The 13,175-nt window shown below is 40.7% G+C and overlaps 1 protein-coding gene across 1 annotated transcript in view; it reads right to left on the bottom strand.

Annotated features, from left to right (window-relative positions):
• Positions 1-371: 371 nt before the first annotated feature.
• Positions 372-13,175, bottom strand: part of LOC115086037 (E3 ubiquitin-protein ligase TRIM39-like) — a 58,293-nt gene continuing 45,489 nt past the window's right edge. The window contains exon 8 of the mRNA XM_029592611.1: positions 372-895. Coding sequence (XP_029448471.1) covers positions 372-895 — 524 coding nt within the window. The remainder of the gene's footprint in view (positions 896-13,175) is intronic.

Here is a 13,175-nt window from a genome sequence, read left to right as displayed (position 1 = left end):
TCCATTAGCACACACTAACTTTGACCCGGTAGTGCTCACTGACCTGAAAATCGGGGGCCCCCCCGAAAAAAAAACCAAAACCAACCCAAACCGCGGGAAAAACGAGATTTCCTGCGGAGGCCATGAAAACGAAGCCCGAAACGGTTTGAAAAAACGATGCACATCTCTAAATATAATTTCTCATGTGGTTCCCCCCAGCCCAAGCGCAAGGGTAATTAGTCCAGATCAAGGGGAGTGGGCACGCTTATTTCGTAACACATTCAACAGAAATCTGGAAAATCCTCAGAGCTCCGCTAATAGAGTGAAAGTGTGGGAGAAGGTGGATACTGGGATTGCAGAGAAGGGAGCTGATATTCCTGAGCCCGCGGCTCTCATGTCCTGCCTGGCACCGGGCGGATCCTCAGAGCTCCCTCATAAGGACAGAAGAAAGGCCGGAGAGTGCCGGTGAAGGGGTGAGTAAAGCTATAGAGATGAGATTTATTCTCTGCATTGTAAAATGAAACTTCCCCCGCATCACAGTCCAGAAATACCCCCACAGCCTGGAGGTTCTCACTCACAAAGAGCTCAGTCACGCGGTAGGTAAGGGCCCAGTATCCATTTAAAGAACCCTGCCCCACTGCCCAGTACCCCTCCCCAGGTGAAGGTATGATACCCCCCTTCCTCCTCACAGACTCTCTGCAGACCCCCAAATCCCAGCCCCTGCCATCTCCCACCTCCACCTCCCAGTAATGTCTCCCAGTGGTGAAACCTTCATGCCCCAGCACATAGAGCTCAGAATCAAATCTCTTCGGACTGTCGGGCACCTTCCGTGCTGGGGCTCCCCGTCTGACACATTTCAAATCCTTAGACAGGTCGAGCTGGGGATGAGCAGTTTCAGGATCCAGAGTTACATCCGCTGCAGAGAGGAGGAAACACATTCATAAACATGAGCACTCACTTTTTTTTTTTCATTCTCATTTATTAAAATGTATTGATCGCCTAACACAGACAGGCCTAGGCCATATACAGTAAAAACATACATAATAAATTTGTCAAGCATATACACAATCATACACTTAACACACACACATTTTTAATTTCACAGAAACTAACATAATCAAAACATATTTAGATAAACTAAATAATCATGAGCTCTAAATACCTTTATAATATATCTCACAACTGAAAATTAACATTATTCTCACTGGGTCTCTCTAACATACATTAAAGGCACGTTGGAGCAAATACTCTTTCAGTAGCTGTTTACATTTTTTTACATCATCTAAGGATCAAAGTTCAAAAGGAATAAGATTCCATTGAGCTGGCGCAGCAATAGAAAATGAGGTCTCTCTAGCACAAAACAAATGTGCTTGCCGCACTGATGGGATTTCTAGAAGATTTAGTTGGGAAGATCTTAAACTTCTCACAGGTTTGTAAATTCGCAACAATGCGTTTAACCAATATGAAGAATCTGAAGCTAAAAGCTTGAAAACGATCATAACAACTTTAAAGACAATCCGATCTGAAATTGGTAACCAGTTGAATTGAGTTTACACAAAATGGGAGATATATGTTCAGAACGCTTTGAATGGGAAACAAGCCGTGCGGCTGAATTAAGCAATAATTACATCGAATGTAATATCGCCTTAGGAAGTCCAATAAAGAGACTATTACAGTAATCTACGTGGGGAAAGATAATTGCTCGTACGACTGTAAGAAAATCATGATCATACAATAAATGCCGTAAACCGGCAATGAGCCGAAGTTTGAAAAAAACAATTTTAATGAGAGATCTAATGTGAAATTTAAAAGAAAGTGTCGCACCAAGTAACACACCCAAACTCATAATGGGTTTATCTAAAGAGAATGAAATGTTATCAATGCATATCGAATTATGAAGAGGTGTGGAATGTGGATGATGAATCAGCAAGAATTTGGTCTTATTAGCATTTAACAGTAGTTTATTTTGTTTTAACCAACGTTTAATGATATCCATAAATAAATGAAGAGTATCAACTGTTTCCTGCCAGGAATTTTGAACGTTAATATAAAACTGAATATCGTCAGCGTAGATTTTAAAGCCATCAGTTATGATGGCCAACAATTTTGCAATGGGGGCAAGATATATATTAAATAACATTGCCGACAAGGCAGAGCCTTGCGGCACCCCAGCTTTTAACAATTGAAGTGAAGAAGATTGTTGATTGAATCTGACAGATTGATAAAGACCAGAAAGATAACTATTGAACCATGCAAGGACTGTACCAAATATACCACATTCTCGAAGACGAAGTATGAGAAGCTGATGATCAACAGAATCGAATGCAGATGTAATGTCGAGAGAAACCAGAAGAAATTGTTGACCTCCTTCAAGACTACGTTTGATGGAGTCAATCAAAGAAATGAGAAGTAATTCAGTACTTAGACCACGACGAAAGCCAAATTGATGAGGACTTAAGATTTCCTTATTCTCCAAATAATCTGTCAATTGCTTTAGAACAATGCCTTCGATGACCTTTGCGATGAGAGGAAGTGAGGAAATAGGCCTATAATTCGCTAAATTACTAGCATCTAAATGTTGCTTTTTTAAATAAAGGCTTAACTAGAGCAGTTTTCAGAGCAGTAGGCATTACTCCTGTAGAAAGAGAAGTATTTACTATGTGTGTAATGGAAGCTTTCATTAAATCAAATAAGGCTCTAAAAGTCACTGTAGAAACATTTAAGATTGGGCACACTGTATTATTCAGATATAATATTATATTTGAGATTTCCATGGAAGAGACTAACTCAAACTCAGACCAGACATCAGAGATACATAAAGTATTGTCAAAAGGACAAAGAGTCACATCTTTAAAAAGCAGAAAAAGATTCTCTAATTTTACAGAGAAATATTTTGCAAACATCTCAGCTGAGAGTGTAGTAGGGCTAGAACTTTTTGCCTTCTGAGCATTAGTTAATTTGTGCACTAAATTAAACAAGGCTTTAGGACTATTGCCTAGCTCATTCATTTTTTTTGAATAGTACTCCTTTTTAGCATTTAGTGTATCTGTTTGATATTTTAATAAAGATGTTCTATAGGAAGAAGCATTCTCACGAGAAGGATGCTTTACCCATTTACGTTCCTTTTTCCTTAACTGTTGACGAGAAAGAATTAAAGATGGAGAATTCCACGGTTGACATGTTTTACTGTTATGTTTAGAAAATGAGAAAGATTTCAGAGGCGCAATAGTATTTAGCGTATCATTTAAATAGAATGACCATTTATTAAAGTAGCTATTGATGTCATCAGCTTCTGAATAATCAGGAATTACAGTAAGAGCTTCTTTAAGCTTACTAATAACCACAAACGATCTTTTCACAAAATTACAGCAAGAATTCGACATGCTCATTCCCTTGTCTAAACCCTTTAAGGAAAAGCTATTCAACGAATGATCAGACCATGGAACAGATTTCACATCTGGGGTATGTGTTAACTGGAAGTTTGCACAATCATTAATGAATACTAAATCAAGAACATTACCCAAGCGGTGAGTGGGTACATGAATAACTTGAGACCATCCTAACAAGCCTAAGATATCATTGAATAATTGGGTCTGAGAATCATCCGAAATGTGATTGAAAGGTAAATTAAAATCTCTTAGTAAAATCATATTGCTCAAACTTGTTGAAGCTAATAATCACTGCTCAAATAACAAAGATACATTTGACTGTAATACTTTAGGCGGACAATAAACAGATGGAAAAATTCAAAGAATGAACAAGTAATAATTCCTGGTTCAATGCTCCACTAAGATTTTGAGATTTCAAATTCAGAGATTCTTGAAAAATGATCAATAGCCCACCTCCCCTACCCTTTGCCCTTGGCTGAGAAAAAAAAAGTATAGCCTCTAGGACTGATCTGATTAATAGTAACTAGATCTGAATCTAGAAGCCAACTTTCTACAATACAAAACACATCAGGTTTCTCCTCAACATAAGAACATAAGAAAATGCCATACTGGGTCAGACCAAGGGTCCATCAAGCCCAGCATCCTGTTTCCAACAGTGGCCAATCCAGGCCATAAGAACCTGGCAAGTACCCAAAAACTAAGTCTATTCCATGTAACCATTGCTAATGGCAGTGGCTATTCTCTAAGTGAACTTAATAGCAAGTAATGGGCTTCTCCTCCAAGAACTTATCCAATCCTTTTTAAAACACAGCTATACTAACTGCACGAACCACATTCTCTGGCAACAAATTCCAGAGTTTAATTGTGCGTTGAGTAAAAAAGAACTTTCTCCGATTAGTTTTAAATGTGCCCCATGCTAACTTCATGGAGTGTCCCCTAGTCTTTCTACTATCCGAAAGAGTAAATAACCGATTCACATCTACCCGTTCTAGACCTCTCATGATTTTAAACACCTCTATCATATCCCCCCCTCAGTCGTCTCTTCTCCAAGCTGAAAAGTCCTAACCTCTTTAGTCTTTCCTCATAGGGGAGTTGTTCCATTCCCCTTATCATTTTGGTAGCCCTTCTCTGTACCTTCTCCATTGCAATTATATCTTTTTTGAGATGCGGCGACCAGAATTATACACAGTATTCAAGGTGCGGCCTCACCATGGAGCGATACAGAGGCATTATGACATTTTCTGTTTTATTCACCATTCCCTTCCTAATAATTCCCAACATTCTGTTTGCTTTTTTGACTGCTGCAGCACACTGAACCGACGATTTCAATGTGTTACCCACTATGACACCTAGATCTCTTTCTTGGGTTGTAACACCTAACATGGAATCCAACATTGTGTAATTATAGCATGGGTTATTTTTCCCTATATGCATCACCTTGCACTTATCCACATTAAATTTCATCTGCCATTTGGATGCCCAATTTTCCAGTCTCACAAGATCTTCCTGCGATTTATCACAATCTGCTTGTGATTTAACTACTCTGAACAATTTTGTATCATCTGCAAATTTGATTATCTCGCTCGTCGTATTTCTTTCCAGATCATTTATAAATATATTGAAAAGTAAGGGTCCCAATACAGATCCCTGAGGCACTCCACTGCCCACTCCCTTCCACTGAGAAAATTGCCCATTTAATCCTACTCTCTGTTTCCTGACTTTTAACCAGTTTGTAATCCAGGAAAGGCCATCGCCACCTATCCCATGACTTTTTACTTTTCCTAGAAGCCTCTCATGAGGAACTTTGTCAAACGCCTTCTGAAAATCCAAGTATACCACATCTACCGGTTCACCTTTATCCACATGTTTATTAACTCCTTCAAAAAAGTGAAGCAGATTTGTGAGGCAAGACTTGCCCTGGGTAAAGCCATGCTGACTTTGTTCCATTAAACCATGTCTTTCTATATGTTCTGTGATTTTGATGTTTAGAACACTTTCCACTATTTTTCCTGGCACTGAAGTCAGGCTAACCGGTCTGTAGTTTCCCGGATCACCCCTGGAGCCCTTTTTAAATATTGGGGTTACATTTGCTATCCTCCTGATATTTCTTTCTCACTGACTGAGCATTAATTAATACAATTTTCAAATCAACTAAAACTGGATCAACCCTAGACATAGTCGGTGAAATACTCACTAAACTTCTCATTATCTCCTCACACACAGAGTGTACGCTGCACCCCAGCAATAGACACATCATTCCATAGCCTGAGCAAACATGTAACAGGTTTTGAAATGTATTTGGCAGCCCAGAATGTACACAATCCTCTGTCCCTCCTTCATCCTCAATCTCCTCACTAGCAGACATCCCCACCAGGCATGCGTGTAGGATCCTATTTCTCTGCACCCCCTCCAACTCAAAGGGGAAGAAGAAGGTGAGAACTTCACAAAATATAAGGGGTATCTCTATAGGTTTTCCTATTCAGCTTCTACATAAGTTCTGTTCTGCGACTGAATATGGAGATTTTGTGATTCTTTTTTTTCCAAATTCTGTCCCACTCTCTTTCCAGCGGTTGAAGCACCAGATCTCTGGTCCACTGTCCATCAATTCACCCATCATTGAGATTCAGGCTTTATAAAGTAAGGAAATGATCTTCCTCCCTGACCCCTGTAACATGAGCACCTACTCTACCCCACTGGGCATTCTCCTCATCCACGTCATACAAAGGGATCTCAAAACCTTCAAGAAAAGTTTAAAAACGTGGCTTTTTAAACAAGCCTTTTACAAAGAGACTGGAGAATGGAAAATACACAGGAATAGGCAGAAGAGCAGCAGCAAACAGCACTATTCTCAAAATGTATTTATTTATTTATTTATTTAGTGCTTTTTTTTTTTATACCGACATTCATGATACAGATCATATCGTATCGGTTTACATGGAACCGGGGATTATAACATTAACATAGAAGAAGAGGCAAAGTTACAATAAAACAAGGGCAATGGAACTAGGGAGATGAAGAAGCCAGAAGCAGAAGATAAACTTGGTAACTATAACAAATAATATACAGGGTCAGAAATGGAGTTCCTGTCTGAGATCAGGGGGAATAGCATTCCAGATGGCTGGCCCCGCTGTTGAGAAGGCCAGTTCTCTAGTGGCAGAATGATGGGTGGATTTGGTTGGAGGGGCGTGCAGAGATCCTTTGTAAGCTTCCCTGATAGGTCTTGAAGAGGTGTGGAGTCTGAGTGGGAATTGAAGGTCGAGAGGGACCTGGTTGTGAATGATGGTGAGGGACTTGAGTAGGATTCTAAAGCTTATTGGTAGCCAGTGCAGATTTCTGAGGATGGGCTGTATAATATTTTAATAACTTTATTTTACTACTACGTTCTATAAAGTAGTAGTAAAACTTACAAGATGGGAATTTTACCTGTGAGGCAATGGAGGGTAAAGTGACTTGCCCAAGGTCCCAAGGAGTGACAGGGACTCAAACCCTGGTTGCTTGGCTCATAGCCCACTGCTCTAACCACTAGGTTATTCCTCCTCCCACTAAACAACTGAAGCCTTTTTTTTTATGATAAAATGTAACCAAACCTTTTTGGCACCTGTTAGAATGTATGATAGTACACACTCACCCATCTTTATCTATGTGCCCACGTGTAAACTGATGGTATATAACTTAGTGACAGTATAGAAAAGATTTTAAATAAATAAAAAAATTAATTCCTTCATTCCTACTCCATGATAACAACAGTATCCTGATCCAATTCCTTCTATGCTCAGTAGAATCTATATGGGTAGAAATCCCATGTGTGTTGGGTAAGAGTATAGTGATAGGAGTATACTACCGTATACCTGGTCAGATGATGAAAAGCTAAGATAAATTAGGGAAGCTAAACAATTTGGCAGTGCAATAATAATGGGAGATTTCAATTACCCCAATATTGACTGGGTAAATGTAACATCAGGACTTGCTAGAGACATAAAGTTCCTGGATGTAATAAATGATTGCTTCATGGAGCAATTGGTTCAGGAACCAACGAGAGAGGAAGCTATTTTAGATTTAATTCTCAGTGGAACGCAGGATTTGGTGAGATAGGTAATGGTGGTGGGGCCACTTGGCAACAGTGATCATAGCATGAACAAGGGGGACAATAAGTAAAATAGATAGTTCTATAACTAAGCTTTCAAAAGGCTGATAAAATGAAGACAACAGAAAGAAAGAAACTGAAAGGAGCAGCTACAAAGGTTAATAGTGTGCAGCAGGCATGGACATTGTGTAAATATACCATCTTAGAAAAGAATCCAGATGTATTCCACAAATTCAGAAAGGTGGAAGAAAGGCCAAACAACTGCCAGTTTTTTTAGCCACAAAAACTGCCTCAAAAATTGGAAGAAGGATCCAGCTGAAGAAAAGAGGAAAAAGCAGAAACATTGGCAAACTAAATGTAAAACATTAATAAAACAGGCTAAGAGAGAATTTGAAAAGAAGTTGACCATAGAGGCAAAAATTCATAATAAAAACTTTAAAAAATATATCTGAAGCAGGAAGCCTGTGAGGGAGTCGGTTGGATCATTAGATGACCAAGGGGTTAAAGGGGCTGTTAGGGAAGTTAATGCCATCCCAGAAAGACTAAATAAATTCTTTGTTTTGGTGTCTGCTAAAGAAAGATGTTGGGGAGATACCCATTTCAGAGATGGTTTTCAAGGGTGATGATTCAGATGAACTGAACCAAATCACAGTGAACCTGGAAGATGTGGTAGGCCAGATTGACAAAGTGAAGCGTAATAAATAGCCTGGACCAGATGGTCTACACCCCAGGGTTCTGAAAGAACTAAAAAATGAAATTTCAGATCTACTACTAGTAATTTGTAACTTATCATTAAAATTGTACATTGTTCATGAAGGATGGAAGGTGACCAATTTAACCCTGATATTTCCAAAGGGCTCCAGAGGTGATCCGGGAAACTATAGACTGGTAACCTTGACTTCATGCCTTAGAAAATTATTGGAAACTATTATAAAGAATAAAATCACAGAACATACAGATAGACATGGTTTAATAGGACACAGCCAGCAAGGATTTACCCAAGGAAAGTCTTGTCTTTCAAGTTGGCTACATTTTATTGAATGTATTAATAAAAATGTGGATAAAAATGAGCCAGTAGATGTGGTGTATTTGGATTTTCAGAAAGCATTTGACAAAGTCTCCCATCAGAGGCTTCTAGGAAAAGTAAAAAGTCATGGGATAGGTGGCGATGTCCTTTCGTGGATTGCAAACTGGTTAAAAGACAGGAAACAGAGAGTAGGATTAAATGGTCAATTTTCTCAATGGAGAGAGGTAAACAGTGGAGTGCCTCAGGGATCTGTACTTGGACCTGTGCTTTTTAATATATTTATAAATGATCTGGAAAGGGGATTGATAAGTGAGGTGATCAGATTTGCAGATGCACAAAATTATTCAAAGTAGTTAAATCACAAGTGGATTGTGACAAAATGCAGAAAGACCTTGCGAGACTGGAAAATTGGGCATCCAAATGGCAGATGAAATTTAATGTGGATAAGTGCAAGGTGATGCATATAGGGAAAAATAACCCTTGCTATAATTACACAATGTTGGGTTCCATATTAGGAGCTACAACCCAAGAAAGAGATCTAGGTGTCATAGTGAATAACACATTAAAATCATCGGCTCAGTGTGCTGCAGCAGTCAAAAAAGCAAACAGAGTGTTAGGAATTATTAGGAAGGGTATAGTGAATACAACAGAATGTCATAATAGCTCTGAATCACTCCGTGGTGAGACTGTACCTTTAGTACTGAGTTCGATTCTTGTCGCTGCATTTCACAAAAGATATAGATGCAATGGAGAAGGTACAGAGAAGGGCAACCAAAATGATAAAGGGGATTAAACAACTCCCCTTTGAGGAAAGGTTAGAGATTAGGGTGAAGAGATGATTGAGGGGAGGGGGGGGGGAGGGATATGATGAAGGCCTACAAAATCATAAGAGGACTAAAACGGGTAAATGCGACTTGGCTGTTTACTCTTTCAGATACTACAAGGACGAAGGGGCAACTCCATGAAGTTACCAAGAAGCACATTTAAAACAAATCAGTGAAAATGATATTTCATTCAATACACAATGAAGCTCTGGAATTCATTGCCAGAAGATGTGGTTAAGGCAGTTTAGCTGGATTTAAAAAAGATTTGGATACGTTCCTGGACCATAAACTGCTATTAGTCACAGCATGGGATCTATTTCATGTTTGAGTACTTGCCAGGTACTTCTATCCTAGATGGTCACTGTTGGAGACAGGATACTGGGCTTGATGGACCCTTGGTCTGACCCAGCATGGCAATTTCTTAAGCCTGAATCCCTTGGGACAAATCCTCTCCCTGTTACTGAGGAGATCTCTAGCATCTGTTTGGGTGATATTATTTTAATGCATTCTGAGATTCATTATCTTGGAGTCACATTGGATTCTAAACTATCTGTGAAGGCCAAAGTGAAAACAAATTTCATTTTTTTAAGGAAAAATTGGCTCGTGGATAGGAGTTACTGCATTCACCTAGTGATTTTAGAACTGCGGTTGAAGCTCTTGTGCTCTCTCACGTTGATTACTGTAACTCTGTGCTGTTTGGGTCTTCATTGATCTGTTCCCCTTGTGCTTCATCTCATACAATATGCAGTGGTCCCTTTGCTGACCACTGCTCCTTGCATTTTGAGCCTGTCTCCAAGGATGCAGTCTTTGCATTGGCTGCCGATCGATTGGCAGTTACTATTTGAGGACTTCCCGGGTTCATTTCAGTTCTGCTTCCACCATTTCTCCTCCTGTAACCATGCCCTGAGATTGCAGTGTCGGTGCTTACTGTATCCTCCATCGAGATGTTCCACCTATCTGACGTACGGGCAAGATCCCTTAATGCTTTGTTGTCACTTTTTGTAATCACCGAGAACAAGATATAGGATCATAAGAACATAAGAACATTCTAAACCTGATATATGCGCTGTAACAGAAACCTGGTTAAAACCCACCGACATTGCCCTAATCAACCAGCTGCCCATCCAGAACTACGATATACTATCCATACCCAGACATAAAAAAAGAGGAGGAGGCCTTCTACTAGCCGCCAAGAAACCGCTAGGCCTAACACTGCAGACATCCAATGCCATAGCAAACATAGAATTCGCGCTATTCAACTCTAAACATCTGACTATTGCACTAATCTACGCTCCCCCCGGAAGTCTTGAATCAAACCCCTCCCCAATTATAGAGCTAACAGCAAAACACCTGAACTCCGGAAAACCAACCATCTTGATGGGAGACTTCAACCTCCATGTGGATGTCCAACCTCAATCCTCCAACTGTAAAACTCTTCTCTCCTCCCTCAACCATATGGGCTTCAGACAAATAGTAAAAGATCCCACCCACAAAGCAGGTCACACCCTAGACCTTATCTTCATAAACGAAGGTTTTTCATCCCACACCACTCCTACATGTTCCACTGTACCTTGGTCTGATCACAGCATCATCACATCCATGTTAGAGATGGCGGAGCCACCCTCTCATACAACCCAAACAATCTCCATTTCGGTTAGAAAACAGTGCTCAGGAGATCACCTCTGCAAACACCTGACCAAGGAGCTAATGAATCTAGACCTTACGGACACCAACTCAGCTACAGCATCATGGCTCAACATCACCAACAAGGTCGCTGATCAAGTGTGTCCCAAGAAAACAAAGTCCATCAACCCAGATAAAGACAACAGGAAACCGTGGTTCACTACAGAGCTGAAAGCACGCAAACACGAGCTTAGAGGCAAAGAAAACCAATGGCGAAAAAACCCAACTAAAACATCCCTTCTCAACTACAAATCATGTCTCAACACCTACAGAAACGAAATCAACATAACCAAGAAAGAGTTCTTCTCCAAAAAAATACACCACTTCTCATTTGATTCAAGAGCCCTCTTCGCCTATGTCTCAGCCCTTACCAAACCTCCTGGACCGTGCATCCCCGATGACCAAGCTCTTAAAAAAGCCAATGAACTAGCCAACTACTTTGACAACAAAATTACCTCACTCGTTGCCCCTCTCAAAACGACATTCCCGCACACAAGCGCCTCCAGCAACCACAGCTCCCAAGCATCTATAGCACCCGTTCTTCAACCCAACACTTACACAGCTGAACTTACATCTCTCGAACCCACCTCCACATTGGAAATATCAAACATTCTGAAGAAGATAAAACCGTCTTCTCACCCCCTAGACCATATCCCATCAAACCTGCTGAGTTCCATCCCTGACATTGTGGCCAAACCACTTGTAGACATTATCAACCTCTCTCTCACCCAAGGCCAAGTTCCCAACCAACTCAAGTCTGCAATGCTTAAACCTCTCCTCAAAAAACCCAACCTTCCCACCACAGATCCTGCAAACTACAGACCTATAGCAAACCTTCCTATGTTAGCTAAAATTATGGAGAAAGTGGTCAACCGACAACTCTCTGAATTCCTTGATGACAACAATATCCTTACCAATAACCAATACGGATTCCGGAAGAAAAAGAACACCGAATCACTATTAGCCACTCTAGCTGACACCATTATCTTCAATCTTGAGAAAGGCCAACCTTGCCTTCTCGCACTCTTGGATCTGTCAGCAGCGTTCGACACCGTGAATCATTCTGGCTTACTACAACAACTCACAGACATCGGCATCACAGGAGCAGCGTACAACTGGTTTAAATCCTTCCTAGAGAACAGAACATACAGAGTCAAAATAAACAACAAGGAATCCCACCCCATCCAAGCCAAAATGGGGGTACCACAAGGATCCTCACTCTCCCCCACCCTTTTCAACATCTATCTTCTCCCACTCTGTCACCTCCTCACTAACCTCAAACTTACCCATTTCCTATATGCGGATGACATACAAATTATCATCCCCATAACGGACACCTTACAGAAGACCATGGCCTACTGGAATAAATGCCTCTCAACCATCAACGAGCTTCTAACCAGCCTCAACCTGGTTCTAAATACCAATAAAACGGAAATCCTTATAATAGCACCGGAAAAATCTACCCTGCCTACCCCCAGCAACTCTCCAGACACCTCAGGATACACCACCTCACCGCAAGTCAGAGATCTGGGTGTAATTCTAGACGACAGACTCAGCCTCAATAAATTCATTAACAACACCACCAAAGAATGCTTCTTTAAACTACAAGTTTTAAAGAAAATAAAGCCACTCCTACGCTACAGAGATTTCCGCACAGTACTCCAAGCCATCATTCTCCCGAAACTAGACTATTGCAATTCACTTCTGCTGGGACTCCCCGCATGCTCTACCAAACCCCTCCAGATGGTCCTAAATGCCACAGCAAGAATTCTCACCAACGCAAAAAAAAAAGACCACATCACCCCAATCCTCCAGCACCTCCACTGGCTTCCCATTAAATACAGGATACAGTTCAAAAGCAGCATGATGATTCATAAGGCCCTTCATAACATATCCCCACTCAACTTAACCTTCAAGCTGCAACTTCATATTTCGAATAAGCCGACTAGAAGAGCATATCAAAACACTGATTACCCAGCCAGCTAAATCCTCCCTGAGAAAACGCGCTCTATCAACTGCGGGCCCGTCTCTCTGGAATTCCCTACCACCAGACCTCCGCCTTGAGCCGTGCCACATTACCTTTAAGGCGAAACTCAAGACTTGGCTCTTCCTGCAAGCATTCCCAGAGAGCTAAGAACTAGAATATTTAACACCCCAGTCCTTGGTTTTAATGTATTGTTCTCTGCCTT

The sequence above is a fragment of the Rhinatrema bivittatum genome, chromosome 2, assembly GCF_901001135.1.
Source record: "Rhinatrema bivittatum chromosome 2, aRhiBiv1.1, whole genome shotgun sequence".
In the NCBI taxonomy this organism is placed as follows: Eukaryota; Metazoa; Chordata; class Amphibia; order Gymnophiona; family Rhinatrematidae; genus Rhinatrema; species Rhinatrema bivittatum.
Note: the sequence above shows the minus strand (reverse complement) of the source record. Positions and strands in the feature narration are given on the sequence as shown.